Source organism: Microcaecilia unicolor, chromosome 6 (assembly GCF_901765095.1).
Source record: "Microcaecilia unicolor chromosome 6, aMicUni1.1, whole genome shotgun sequence".
Lineage (NCBI taxonomy): Eukaryota > Metazoa > Chordata > Amphibia > Gymnophiona > Siphonopidae > Microcaecilia > Microcaecilia unicolor.
In genome coordinates, this window is record NC_044036.1 from 214,750,692 (window position 1) to 214,766,165 (window position 15,474).

Here is a 15,474-nt window from a genome sequence, read left to right on the forward strand (position 1 = left end):
GAGGGGGGCCAGGATTGGGATTGATGTCACCGGTTGAGAGTAAGAGAAGGAGTAAAAGAGAGCGGAGGAGAGTAGGAGAGGTGTGGCCACGAAGGCGTCGAAGGCGAGAGGCATTTAGGTGGAATGGGGAAGGCAAAATGGAGGGAAGAACGAGACGGAGATTAAAAGTCAAGAGGGAGGAAGAGGGTAGGAGAGAAGGTGAGGTGATGAAGTCGATGGATAGGCAGTGAGTTCCTGTAGCGGAGAGAGGTAGGGGGTGAGGGAAAAGATTAGGAAGGGACAGGGCTAGGAAGAGAATGTGAATAGGGGCCATAAACGACTGAGGTACTTTAGCAACTGGGAAGAAGATTAGATGTAAAGAGAAAAATGCTAATGGCGCGCGGCACCTAGAGCGGAGGCCCTGAGTGGATCGGAGTGGACCTGGGTGTCACCCCGGAGAAGGCTGTAAGGATATGCAGATGAGCTGCAAGTCCTCCACAGCACCTGAAAGGCAGCCGGTGGTAGAGCTGGGCACCTCTCAGCTGAGGAAAGGCTTACCAGGGGTTAGGCCGAAGCCAGCATTCCTCCCCCTGAGGGTCGCCTGACACAGGAAGTCGCTTAACTTTCTTGAAGCAACGGGGCTGTTTGCTCTTTCCAATGACGAGGGGTTCCAACTTCTCACTCCCATTGATATTGCAGCAAAGGAGGATTGTCAGTCGGTCCTTCGATGTTTTACCTCCAGTAGTTTTGGCATGTTTGAATGCAAGTGTTCCATCAGGAATCGCTCGCCAGTAGAGACCATTTTCGTCAGCATTGAAAATGTCACGAGGTGCAAACTCATTTAAGATGGTAGGAAGAACTGAAACAACCCAATTTTCAGCACCAAAGTCATCAGCGTCTTGTTTCTCATCATGCTGCTTCTTGAATTTTATGCTGTTCCTCTCCTTCCATCTTTCCAACCATCCAACAGTGGCTTTGAATTCAGTTAGTCCAAGACTTTCTGCTACCTGTTTAGCTTTCTCCATAAGCAGTGGACCACTAACAGGAAACTGTCTGCTCCTGACTCGAGAAAACCATCTTCTACCTCCTCAGCTTTTCCCGCCTGTTTTCTTTTCCATTGTGGATTTGTGTTGTTTTCCCAGTCTTCCAGAAGCTGGTCTTTCTGCTTCAAGACACTTGAAATTGTTGGTTGTCACGCGCCAATCGGCTTCCATATTCCAGGCACGCACTTATGCAGAGTCTTTCCTGCAGAGGAGCAGTCTTGAACCATGCATATATGCGAATCTTGCACTTATCAGTGGTGCGCTAAACCGAAGTTTGTCCCCATAGAAATTGATGGTGCCAAAAACGGCATGCAGTTAAACAGAGCATGTGCTTATCCGACGTGCACTTAAATGGAGTGCACTGTATATATATATATATATATATATATATATATATATATATATATATATATATATATCAGAGAGAGAGAGAGAGAGACTACAAAATAATGTCTTACAATGCACTTAATTATGGATTTCTAACATAAATCACTTACTTAATGTGAAAAAACCCAATCGTTTTAAATATAGTTACATTATGCCATATCAAACTTGATCAGATATGTCTACTATAACGGCAAATATGTCAACAAACATAACAGTATAATTACAGCAATGGCATATACTTTGCTTATAACAAATGTAAATGCCTGATTAATCAAAACAGGAAGAAAACTTTTGAAGTCTTTTTCCCTTCCTTTAGTTCTACTGCTTTCTCTCCATTCTGATGCTAACAAAATAAAATTGCCACAGTTTGGTACATATCATTCAACTTTGCTTTATAAGAAACGTCTATCAAAGGACAGAACAAATCACAGACGAAGAACAAAACCAAAAACACTTTACTGAAAATGATCCAGCATGACCATGTTTTGCCTGAAGGCTATGTCAGGGACATTTGTAAAAACAAACAGTTTAAAATAAAAACTAAGAACAAAGCCATCTCTTACTTTTCAAATGTAGAAAGTATAGGTGTGGTTACATGCACTCAAGAAGTGTAACTATTTAAAAAGAACAGTGCAATGTGCTTTAATACAAATACAGTAAGTGCATAAATGTACAATTCCAAAGCTGTATAATAATATGTAGCAAATTAAGTCGAGAAACTATGCTCACTAAAGAATGAGGTGCCGTCTTTTGGTGTTGAATATATCAATAATTCTGTCATAGTCAAATGAATCACACAGTTCTCTTTCAAATGATAACAGTGACAGATTATGGAGGCGACTGGTGAGCATTGAGGCTCTTGATGCCGTTTTGATCCTGTTTACAGTTGAAAACAGTCGTTCCACAGTGCAAGTTGACATCAGCAGAGTGATAAGTACTCTTAATAGGGCACTGACATTTGGGGAAAGTGTCCACATTGCAGTTGTCTAGTACTTTGATTAAAGATGGGAAATTTTTACCTTCTGCTAGTTTGCGTTTTAGATGCTGAACAAACACTGTTAATTCAGCTTCCTCTATGGTAATGCCATATAAAGTGCATGGGGGCAGTAGACTCTCTCTTTGGCTAAAGGCCTCAGATGTTGGCATGCAGGCAGCAAAAGCAGTCATCATTCCATAAGCACAGGGGTCTGTGCTAGGACCGCTGCTTTTTAACATATTTATAAATGACCTCAAGATGGGAGTAACTAGTGAGGTAATTAAATTTGCTGATGACACAAAGTTATTCAAAGTCGTTAAATCGCGGGAGGATTGTGAAAAATTACAAGCGGACCTTACGAGACTGGGCATCTAAATGGCAGATGACATTTAATGTGAGCAAGTGCAAGGTGATGCATGTGGGAAAAAAAGAACCTGAATTATAGCTACGTCATGCAAGGTTCCACATTAGGAGTTACGGACCAAGAAAGGGATCTAGGTGTCGTTGTTGATGATACGTTGAAACCTTCTGCTCAGTGTGCTGCTGCGGCTAAGAAAGCCAATAGAATTTTAGGTATTATTAGGAAAGAAATGGAAAACAAAAATGAGGATGTTATAATGCCTTTGTATTGCTCCATGGTGCAACCGCACCTCAAATATTGTGTTCAATTCTGGTTGCTGCATCTCAAAAAAGATATAGAGGAATTAGAAAAGGTGCAGAGAAGGGCGACGAAAATGATAAAGGGGATGGGACGACTTCCCTATGAGGAAAGGCTAAAGCGGCTAGGGCTCTTCAGCTTGGAGAAAAGGTGGCTCAGGGGAGATATGATAGAGGTCTATAAAATAATGAGTGGAGTTGAACGGGTAGATGTGAAGCTTCTGTTCATGCTTTCCAAAAATACTAAGACTAGGAGGCATGCGATGAAGCTACAATGTAGTAAATTTAAAACAAGTCGGAGAAAATTTTCTTCACTCAATGTGTAATTAAACTCTAGAATTCGTTGTCAGAGAATGTGGTAAAGGCGGTTAGCTTAGCGGAGTTTAAAAAAAGGTTTGGACAGCTTCCTAAAGGAAACGTCCATAGACCATTATTAAATGGGCTTGTGGAAAATCCACTGTTTCTGGGATAAGCAGTATAAAATGTTTTGTACTTTTTGGGATCTTGTCGGGTATTTGTGATCTTGATTGGCCACTGTTGGAAACAGGATGCTGGGCTTGATGGACCTTTGGTCTTTCCGTATGGCAATACTTATGTACTTATGAAGAAACATACCACAGAGAATTCAAAAGAATTAATGATAAGCTTTGAACCAGACTTTAGTTTGAAGGGAGGGAAAAACATCTTTGTATAATAAAATTCAGGAATCTCTTAAAAGTTAGTGCTCTTAAACAAAATATAGTTTCTGTCACGTAACTTAAAATAAGGCAATTTACAAAGATTGGATCAAGCAAGAAATATCTTTAAGGAAAGTTTTTTGCTAAAGGAAAAGAAACTCTAGTTGTGGAATGTGAAGTATTTAAGCTTAGTAATAATTCCAGTAATATGCCCAAAAGAATTAAAGAAAAGAATGAATTGTCAACATAATAGAAATGTGACATATTTCTTTAACAAATGGATTCAAGAAAAATAAAAAGACATTATTCGAAACAATGAAATTCAGGTGCTCCATACACAAAGCTTTGGTAAAACAGGGACAGTGTTTCCATAAAAATATTCGTTAGAAGGGAATCCTCTAGTATTCCCAGTAAAAACAAAATTTAAAATGATCAAAATCTCTCAAGTACTATAGCATTGTTTGCTATAGAATATATAGTTCTTCTTATGTAGAAAAAATAAAAATGACATTTCTTCAATTAAATTTTTTTCCCTTTTACAAGATTCTAGGAAACAGTCTTGGGCTTCTTAGGGTTAGTGATCTCATAATTTCCTATATCTTGTAGTAACATCTAACATGATGCAACAGTTAATTTACTACCAAATCCAAACTTCTTTTTCCATTTATTTAAATACAACACAGTATCTGGATTACACTTATGCATAAACCTAGGGTCTCCACAAAGGATCTCATGCTTTGGGGACTTTGCAAAACACAACACAGATATACACACAAAACAAGCTTACAACATAAATTTCTCATAGCTATTAAACTGTTGGTTTTAGGAATTCCAAATTCCTACCAACTCTCTCTTGTCTTTAACGTGCACACGGAGTGGGTTCCAAACCTTGGACTTCTTTTTTTTATACTATAGAAATCAATCTCAGATTGAAAAAAGAGTCCTCGCTCCAAATCTCAGTTACCCTAAGAGGGGCATAATCGAACGGAAACGCCTATCTCCATGGGCGTTTATCTCAGAGAACGGGTCTGTGAAGGGGCGGGCCAAACCGTATTTTCGAAAAAATGGACGTTTTTGAGCTGGGCATTTGTTTTTTTTAGTGATAATGGAAACTAAAAACGCCCAGCTCAAAACGTCCTAATCCGAGCCATTTGGTCGTAGGAGGGGCCAGGATTGGTAGTACACTGGTCCACCTGATATGCCAGGACACCAACTAGGCACCCCAGGTCAGTGCGGTGGACTTCAGAAAAAGCTCCCACATGCATAGCTCCCTTACCACGGGTGCTGAGCTCCCAACCCCCTCCCCCAAAACCCACTACCCACAAATGTACAACACTACCATAGGGGTGAAGGGGACACCTACATGTGGGTACAGTGGGTTTTTGAGGCCTCCCATTTACCAGCACAAGTGTTACAGGTGGGGGGGGGGGGGGGGGGGGGATGGGCCTGGGGCCACCTGGCTGAAGTGCACTCCGGTACCCACTAAAACTGCTCCAGGGACCTGCATACACGCAGGCCTCTAGGACTGGTTGCTGCTATATAACATTGGCACACCAGTTGACACCTGAAGACTAATCTCTCCGAAAACATCCTTTATTGGAATAGCCACATTTACTCACAGTTAACTGCAGATCAGAGGTTGTGCCCCACTGGCAACGAGTCTCCCTGGTACTGAGATGAGCAGTAGGTCAGAGCTGGCAGAATGCTGTACAATGCCCTCTTTCAGCCACATTCAAGGTAAGAACTAAGTTCTGTAACGTAGCTAACACAGGAAAGGGAACTAAAACTGGCTTACAAAAATGGCCACTACCGCATGGACTACAACAGGAAACACAACAGGGCACACTCTGACCCAGTAGGCAGGGAGAAAAGCACCATGGGAGAAGAGCCTACCAAATACCAACATCGTGAGACTGTAACACAAGCTAATGAAATCACGGAGCCCAATACCCTACACCCACCACAATGCAATGCTGATATGACCCTGTACTGCACCCGAGAGCCACATCTGACCCAGGGAAAGGCTGTGACAAGATCGAACACATTCTGCTGTCATGGAGGTGGGTATGGCATTTGAGGCTGGCCTAGAGGCTGGAAAAAAAGTTTGTAAAGTGGGATTTTTTTGGTGGGAGGGGGTTAGTGACCACTGGGGGAGTCCGGTGAGGTCATCCCCGATTCCCTCCAGTGGTCATCTGGGCAGTTGGACCACTTTTTTGGGACTTGTTCGTGAAAAAAAGGGTCCAAAAAAATGACCCAAAATCGCGGTAAAAACGCCTTTTTTTTCGATTATCAGCTAAAGACGCCCATCTCTCATCGGTTGATAACCACGCCCCAGTTCCACCTCCACCACGCCTCCGACACGCCCCGTCAACTTTATTCGTTTCCCCGACGGAGTGCAGTTGGAAACGCCCAAAATCGGCTTTCGATTATACCGATTTGGGCGCCTTTGCGAGACAAACGTCTATCTCCCGATTTAGGTTGCACTATAGGCATTTTTCTCTTATTAAAATAAGCTGGTAAGTTACCTAACCAGCTCATTTTCTAAAGTAATCGCCGGCCATCTTCCGACACAAATTGGGAGATGGCCAGCGATCTCGCAAAAGTGGCCAAATCGGTATAATTGAAAGCCGCTATTTTGACACCATCGCCGCTTTCCCGTCGCAGAGCCGGCGAAAGTTCAAGGGGGCATGTTGGCAGCGACGCGAAAGCGGGACATGGGCGGGCATGGGCGGGGTTATGAAATGGCCGGCTTTAGCCCATAATGGAATAAAAACCCCGGCGATGAAGAGCATTTGGCCGCCTTTACTTGGTCCCTTTTTTTTCAGGTCCAAGCTTCAAAAAGGTGCCTGAACTGACCACATGACCACTGGAAGGAATCGGTGATGACCTCCCCGTACTCCCCCAGTGGTCACCAACCCCCTCCCAGCATAAAAAACAGGTTACAAATACTTTTTTGCCAGCCTCAAATGCCATACCCACCTCCATGACAGCAGAATGTGTTCTGTCCTCCGACAGCCTTTGCCTGCTTGTGATGTGGCTATGGGGTGAATGTGGCACCTTTTCTGTTATTTGCACTGCAGAGTCACATCAGCAATGCATTGTGGTGGGTATAGGTATTGGTAGTTGGTAGGCTCTGCTTTTCCCCCTGCTTACTGGGTCAGAGTGTGCCCTGTTTTGTTTCCTGTTGTAGTCCATGCGGTAGTGGCCATTTTTGTAAGCCAGTATTAGTTCCCTTTCCTGTGTTAGCCACATTACAGAACTTAGTTCTTACCTTGAATGTAGCTGAAAGAGGGCATTGTACAGCATTCTGCCAGCTCTGACCTACTGCTCATCTCAGTACCAGGGAGACTCGTTGCCAGTGGGGCACAACCTCTGATCTGCAGTTAACTGTGAGTAAACGCGGTCATTCCAATAAAGGACGTTTTCGGAGAGATTAGTCTTCAGGTGTCAACTGGTGTGCCAATGTTATACAGCAGCAATAAGTCCTAGAGGCTGTATGCAGGTCCCTGGAGCAGTTTTAGTGGGTGCAGTACATTTGTCGGTAGTGGGTTTTGGGGGGGGGGGGGGTTGGGGGGCTCAGCTCCCAAAGTAAGGGAGCTATGCACGTGGGAGCTTTTCTGAAGTCCACCGCAGTGACCCCTAGGGAGCACGGTTGGTGTCCTGGCATGTCAGGGGGGCCAGTGCACTAAAAATGCTGGCTCCTCCCACGGCCAAATGCCTTGAATTTGGCCGGGGTTTGAGATGGCCAACATAACTTTCCATTATCGCTAAAAAAACGAAGCCGGCCATCTCAAACCCCAGCCAAATTCAATGCATTTGGCTGGCCGGAACCGTATTATCGAAACAAAAGATGGCCGGCCATCTTTTTCGAAAATATGGGTCTGGCCAGCTGTTTGCGGCGCCGCCAAAATACATCGCCGGTCATGTATTTTGCTAGCGCCGTTCGATTATTCCCCTCCACGTTACCTAAGTTGGTCCCATGAGATTCATGATGCACAGAAAAGAAAACCGTCACCCTTCCAAGTGTCAGAAGAACTGACCTCTTTTTTCAGGATCTCCCTGGGGGACTTTTAATTCAAGCATTTATTCAAAACCCATGTACACAACAGTTCCGACCCTGACACAAGGAAAAGGATATTGGTTTCCGGCTCGAAGGACCAAGCTGTTAAAAGAATTTTAATTAATATACTAACAAATCCAGGAGTGGCCTAGTGGTTAGGGTGGTGGACTTTGGTCCTGTGGAACTGAGTTCAATTCCTGGTACAGGCAGCTTCTTGTGACTCTGGGCAAGTCACTTAACCCTCCATTGCCCCATGTAAGCCACATTGAGCCTGCCATGAGTGGGAAAGCACAGGGTACAAATGTAACAAACAAAAAAAAAAGGCACCACACAAACACCTTTATTTCTCTTGCAAGGAGACAAAAATCCAACATCTGGAGGTTGTCTGACTCAACCCCCCCCCCCCCTGCTCTTATAAACCTTTCTCTTACAATGCCTACATGCAGTTCCACAAGGGAGACAGTTCTAGACGGGTAGTAATGCTAGCCTGGCAAAAAAGCATATCTAAGAACATTCAGTTCTACTTATAATGCAGAAGGTCAGAAGAACTGTTCCTCTTCTACATTTATTTAGAAATTGTAAGAATGATTAACCCTATATTAACAGAATATTGTTTTCTACACCCATGTTGCCAGGATCAAAGCCCGCTGCACTAACCATTAGGCCACTCCTCTGTTTTGGACGTCCATAGTATTTTCGAACACAAAAGATAGACGTCTATCTTTTTAAAAAATGACCTTCTTTCCTGTTCAGAATTTGAACGTTTTTGTAAAACGTCCAAATTCTGATTTAGACGTTCTATTGAAAATGCCCCTCCACGTATCTTTATAAAATAAGCTACCACTGGGTGCTTAATACCCTATAAACCTAAACACTCTCTTATAAAATTAGGGCCATATTCTATAAAGAGGAAAGGGAAATGGGACTTGATATACTGCCTTTCTGAGGTTTTTGCAACTACATTCAAAGCGGTTTACATATATTCAGGTACTTATTTTGTACCAGGGGCAATGGGGGGTTAAGTGACTTGCCCAGAGTCACAAGAAGCTGCAGTGGGAATTGAACTCAGTTCCCCAAAATCAAAGTCAACTGCACTAACCACTAGGCTACTCCTCCTAAATTTATGCTCCTAAAATGTATGCTCCTAAATTTTAATAGCATAATTTATGTTCTTACATTTACACTCCTAAATTTATGCTCCTAAATTACAAGCCCAATTTATGCTCCAAAATAGATTACTCTCGGAATTTAGGAGCATAAATGTAGGAGTGTAAATATAGGAGCATACATTTTAGGAGTGTGCATTAGGAGCATAACCTTTGTAGAATAAGGATCTTAGCCTCCACAGGGGCAGTTCTAAAGAATACCAGCATAACCCAGTATCAGGGTGCCACACATTTACATGTCCAGAGTTACACCAGTCATATACCAGGTACATCTACTGGCACTTAGTGTAAATACAGCAGGAACAGGAGTAACTTACAGTAGTGTGTAAGTTACACATGTAAGTGGGTATCCCATCCATGTTTCACCTGTGTGCATGCTCCACTTTCATTTACACACTATCCCTCCCTTTAACAAAGCCGCATGGCAATGCCAACATAGCCCATGCAGTGGCAGCCGTTATCGCGACTTTGTAAAAGGGGGGTATATCATTTATGTGTGCCAATACAGAGTAGCACTTAAGCACCTGGCTGGCACATTTGTAGGTAAGCATATACTTATGTGCATAAGTGCAAGTATTCTGTACATTAACATCCACAACGTGTAAATGTTGGTGCCCAGTTACAGAAATGCCCTTGAGTGGGCAAAATGCTGTTCTACATGCTCATATTCCTTATAAACTTAACTCCTAACAATACACCAAAGATATAGAGCTTTCTCATTACCCATTGTATAAGTCAAGAGGTCAGAATCTTTCCAGTCACTGATACTTCCATCTTCTTTTATTTGCACATATACAGTATCTTATGACATACATCTCTTATCACTTTCATCATGTTTTAAAATTTCACATTGTTTGCTCATCTTCATTATTGCCTGTTAAAGAGAAGGGCAGATAGTTTTCACTACAGGAAAGCTGTTGTACATATGTGATGTGCAGTAATATTTTTGTGCTATATCCTGTGTCCCACAGGTCTATGCAATATTAGTTAGCCATTCACCTGCGTCCAATGACCACCTAACACCAACCCCCGTCTCATACACAGCTGGCTTCTACAGGATTCCTGTCATTGGTCTGACAACACGCATGTCTATTTATTCTGATAAGGTAACTGCTGCATGTTTTTTAAATACCTCGTAAACATACAAAGTGAAGGGACTACCATGCTGGAGTCCAATGATTTCTACCCAACTTACTCAGATAATTTTTCAGTGCCCTCTGGATTTTTCTATTATTTTCTGGTAAAATATTTAAAAAAATCTTTTTATGAATTGAATACTGCTGTGAAATTGTCATCACTGGAAACTTAAACCCTGCATACAAAGGTAGGGCAGGGACTACTGCAGTGCACACTCTTCCCCTTCCTCCTGCTCCTCCCACATACACTGGCCTAGTAAAGAACAGGTACAGCATGGGTAGGAGCATGGCAAGCTCGCCCAAACACATGCCTTGTTCGTGCTGTATGTGTTCTGTTGTAGATAAGTGGCAATGCAAACTTTCTGAATCCCACTGTCTTACCACAGTCCAGAAACAAAGGTAATTCTATAACAAGTTGCTTATAATTATATACCAGCTGTATTCCTAAATATGCAGAAAATTGATATTTAGGCACCTAAGTGTACACTTCTGTGCAAAAAATGTCATTTTGGTGCCTTACAGGCTTATTTTTGAAAGAGAAGGGCGCCCATCTTTTGATATAAATCGGGAGATGGGCGTCCTTCTCACAGGGTTGCCCAAATCTGTATAATCGAAAGCTGATTTTGGGTGTCCTCAACTGCTTTCTGTCGCGGGGACGACCAAAGTTCCTGGGAGCGTGTTGAAAGCATAGCGAAGACGGGACTGGGGCGTGCCTAACACATGGGTGTTCTCGACTGATAATGGAAAAAAGAAAGACGTCCCTGACGAGCACTTGGGCGACTTTACTTGGCCCATTTTTTCTTTGCGACCAAGCCTCAAAAAGATGCCCGAACTGACCAGATGACCACCGGAGGGAATCGGGGATGACATCCCCTTACTCCCCCAGTGGTCACTAACCCCCTCCCACCCTAAAAAAACTTTAAAAATATTTTTTGCCAGCCTCTATGCCAGCCTTAAATGTCATAACCAGCTCCCTGACAGCAGTATGCAGGTCCATGGAGCAGTTTTAGTGGGTGCAGTGCACTTCAGGCAGGTGGACCCAGGCCAACCCCCCCCCCCCACCTGTTACACTTGTTGTGGTAAATGCGAGCCCCTCAAAACCCACCAGAAACACACTGTACCCACATGTAGGTGGCCCCCTTCACCCGTAAGGGCTATGGTAGTGTTGTACAGTTGTGGGTAGTGGGTTTTTTTTTTGGGGGGGGGGTCTCAGCACCCAAGGTAAGGGAGCTATGCACCTGGGAGCAATTTCTGAAGTCCACTGCTGTGCCCCCTAGGGTGCCCCATTGGTGTTCTGGCCTGTCATGGGGACCAGTGCACTATGAATGCTGGCTTCTCCCACAACTAAATGGGTTGGATTTGGTCGTTTCTGAGATGGGCGTCCTCGGTTTCCATTATCGCCAAAAATCGGGGACGACTATCTCTAAGGTTGACCTAAATTTCTCGATTTGGGTGTCCCCGACCGTATTATCGAAACGAAAGATGGACGCCATCTTGTTTCGATAATACAGGTTTCCCTGCCCCTTCATCAGGACATCCTGCAAGGACGTCCTCAGGAAAACTTGGGCGCCCCTTTTGATTATGCCCCTCTAAGTGGTATTCTACAAGTAGGCATTCAAATGACATAATGCATATTTGTGAGGTGGGGTAGAAATTTAGGTGGGCAACTTACAGAATGCTATAAGTTGCCTGTGTGCCTGCTGCATTTTGATATCCCCCTATTTATGGTCTATGGCAGGTGTAAATGGGGCACCTAAGTGTATACCATTATTGGGCATCCACATTTATATTAGTATTCTATATGGACACTATCAGTCTAATTTTCGAAAGAGAAGGATGCCCCTGGCACAAATCGGAAGATGGGCGTCCTTCTCACAGGGTCGCCCAAATCGGCATAATCGAAAGCCGATTTTGGGAGTCCCTATTTGTTTTTCTTTGCAGGGATGACCAAAGTTCACCGGGGCGTGTCGGAGGTGTAGCGAAGGCGGGACTTGGGTGTGCCTAACACATGGGCGTTCTCAACCCATAATGAAAAAAAAAGGGCGTCCCTGATGAGCACTTGGACGACTTTACCTGGTCCTGTTTTTCTTACGACCAAGGCACAAAAAAGTGCCTGAACTGACCAGATGACCACCGGAGAGAATCGGGGATCACCTCCCCTTACTCCCCCATTGGTCACTAACCCCCTCCCACCCAAAAAAAAAAAATTTGTTGCCAGCCTCTATGCCAGCCTGAAATGTCATACCCAGCTCCCTGGAGCACTTTTAGTGGGTGCAGTGCACGTCAGGCAGGTGGACCCAGGCCCACACCCCCCTACCTGTTACACTTGTGGTGGTATATGTTGAGCCCTCCAACCCCCCCCCCCAAAACCCACTGTACCTACATGTAGGTGCCCCCTTCACCCCTTAAGGCTATGGTAGTGGTGTAGAGTTGTGGGGAGGGGGTTTTGGGGGGCTCAGCACACAAGGAAAGGGAGGTATGCACCTGGGAGCAATTTTTGAAGTCCACTGCAGTGCCCCCTAGGGTGCCCGGTTGGTTCCTGGCATGTCAGGGGGGCCAGTGCACTACAAATGCTGGCTTCTCCCACGACCAAAAGGCTTGCATTTCACAGGGTTTGAGATGACCGGGCCTAGTTTCCATTATGGCAAAAACCATACCCGGCCATCTCTAAACCCGGCGATCTCAACATTCGACCTAAATGTTGAGATTTAGCTGGCGCCAACCATATTATCGAAGGAAAAGATGGCCGGCCATCTTTTTTTAAAATACGGTTGGCCCCGCCCATTTACGGAGCCGGCCCCGGAGGTGGCCGGCCATGGGTACCTAAATGGAGGTGCACTATTATAGAATCATCCCCAAAATGTCTTTGGGAAAAACTGAATGTTGATAAAAATAAACCCAAAAACCCTTTCCAAACCTGCCCTGAGGCTTAGAACTAAGGTGTGAGGAAATCCAGATTTTGATCATGTGGTGAATTGATGTACAGAAGCCCAGAAAAGGAGAAGAGAGAGTTATCTGAGCATCAATTTCTCATGGCAACACAGGAGCACTGGGATTATCTCTTGGGGTATACCATGTCTACTTGAGTCACGCTGGAGAGGATCTTGAATATTGAAGAAGAAAAGGCGGAAAAGTACAAAAGCACTCCATCCATTCTGCTGACTTATGTACCTTTGGAATACTGTTTATCTTAATCTCCACTCGAAAAGTATAACCCAACATTCTACAGTTCTTTGACTAAATATTAAATAGCTTGAGAGAAATATATGCTTGAATGAATGAGCCCAGAAATTTTGATAAGAGTATTCAAATACTTCTAATGTCAGGAAAGACATATAGTCACTATGACAAGGATCTTTGGGATTGGCTTTGCCCATGAAGTCATGAGTTTTCCCCATTTAATGACAGCATTGCTATATGATAGTACACTCCTTTCTGGTGGAGCCCTAGAGTGCCCAGCAGTCAATGGTTGTCTGCCATTCCACCTTGCAACCAAATATAAAAACATATGCTGAACCATATTCTTTTTTGCAGAGCATCCATCTGTCCTTCCTGCGCACCGTTCCACCTTATTCCCACCAGGCCAATGTCTGGTTTGAACTGATGCACGTCTTTAACTGGAACCACATCATTCTCATTGTCAGTGAAGATCACGAGGGTCGAGCTACCCAGAAGAAGCTGGAGACCCTCCTTGAAGAAAGGGAATCAAAGGTCAGTTCAACATTGCCTTTGTTCTGTAATTAAAAAACAAATCTTCAAGCTGTTGTATGTATGTAGATTTCTGTATGTTAAACACATTTTCTTTCCATTGTAACATGGCTAACATTATGCTTAAAGCATCAACAGTGTCTGACTAGTAGTTGGTAGAACTTTGTACTTTGTTCATTTCACTTGCTTTTGCCATAGTCAAAATCTCCTACATGTAAATCAACCACAAAATGAAGGGAATAACCTGGAGCTGCAAAGATACAGTACTAGGTCCATATTCCTTATGCCAAGGGTCACAGGGCCAATCCCCTTTTCTGTTGTCTAAAAGACACAAAATCCATTCAGTGTTACCAACACAATGCTGTGTGTATATCATAGGTGTTCATTCAGTCACTGGTTTATCATTTTTCTTTACAATGCACTTTGATACTGTATCATAGCATTGTTGCTTTTTGCTTTCTCCTACAACCACACTAAGAAGATGGCAGAGGTGATTTTGCATGATTGAAAGTTATGGATCTTTGGCTTTCCCTCAACCTAATCTAATTTGTTACTGTGTGGATTGAGATGGTATTTTGGTTACCACCTCCTTCCATTCTAAAGTGTTCAGAAACATGTGCGAACTAGGCCACACCAAACTAGTTTTGAGAGAAAAAGGATAATAGCGTTTTGAAATTAAGGAATGATCAAAATCTATGGTTGACATGGAGTTATGTTGTTGAAATAGTCAGTAGTTAAAGGCTAGAGTTGCTCATGAATTTCTTTTTAACAACTGGTTATATTAAACTTGCCTCACTGGCAAAAGATGTGTTATAAAAAATATGAGGCAATATTCAGACTCATGCAGCCAGCATTTCATTTAAATGCTTGTCACTGCATTTGAAGTTATAACCAAATATTCAGTGCCAGCCAGTTCTTTAAGGGAAAGCAAAATAAGTGAATCCTCACAAATGAGTGATATCATCTGATGAAGCCTGCACTGGAAGCTTCCTTCAACATTTTCCAGAATTTTTGAGAAAACCTCACTGTGCATGCATGCCTATTCCTGCTGCCATACCATACCGTATCCCCTCAGTTCTTAGTTTTCTGCAAAAATGAATGAACATGTTTCATGTCATGCTCTCCTCAGAGCAGGCCATTTTTAGTCCTCATCCTCCCACTCAGGTATTTTTCATCATCAAGTTGTTTGATTTTGCTATGGCTATTTTTTTTTTTTTTTTGCACAGCATGTCTAACGGGTTCCTCAGCAGCTTCAAGAAGTATTCCTAGTGCAAAAGGACCATATCTGTAACAGATATTCACAATTGGTCTCTGCAATGCCTGAGAGGTAACCATGATTCCTCTCAACGTATTCTGTGTTCCCAGATGTCAAAGAGATGAATTCATTGCTCACATATTTTTAGAATGAATAAACTTGATCACGTCTCCTTTGTTGAGGGAGTTACACAGGTTACCAGTGTTCTAAGCAAAGTCCATTCTTACCTGGATAGTCACTATATTACTCTAGCAATTTCTCTTGATTTATTCGCAGAATTTGATTTGATAAATCATTCTTTGCTTTAGACCGGATTACAAGCTCTAGGCATTTCAGAAACTGTTCTACACTGGTGTAGTTTTTTTTAATCTGATCGTTCTTTTCATGCAATCCTGGATCATCAACAGGCTCATTTTTGAAAGAGAAGGAC

The 15,474-nt window shown here is 43.2% G+C and overlaps 1 protein-coding gene across 4 annotated transcripts in view; it reads left to right on the forward strand.

Moving 5' to 3' along the window:
• The window catches only part of GRIN1 (glutamate ionotropic receptor NMDA type subunit 1), a 703,940-nt gene that overhangs the window by 40,494 nt on the left and 647,972 nt on the right, over positions 1–15,474 (forward strand). For all 4 annotated transcript variants that reach the window (XM_030206505.1, XM_030206506.1, XM_030206507.1 and 1 more), the window contains exons 2-3: positions 9,917–10,051; positions 13,616–13,792. In XM_030206505.1, the coding sequence (XP_030062365.1) occupies positions 9,917–10,051; positions 13,616–13,792 (312 nt within the window). The remainder of the gene's footprint in view (positions 1–9,916; positions 10,052–13,615; positions 13,793–15,474) is intronic.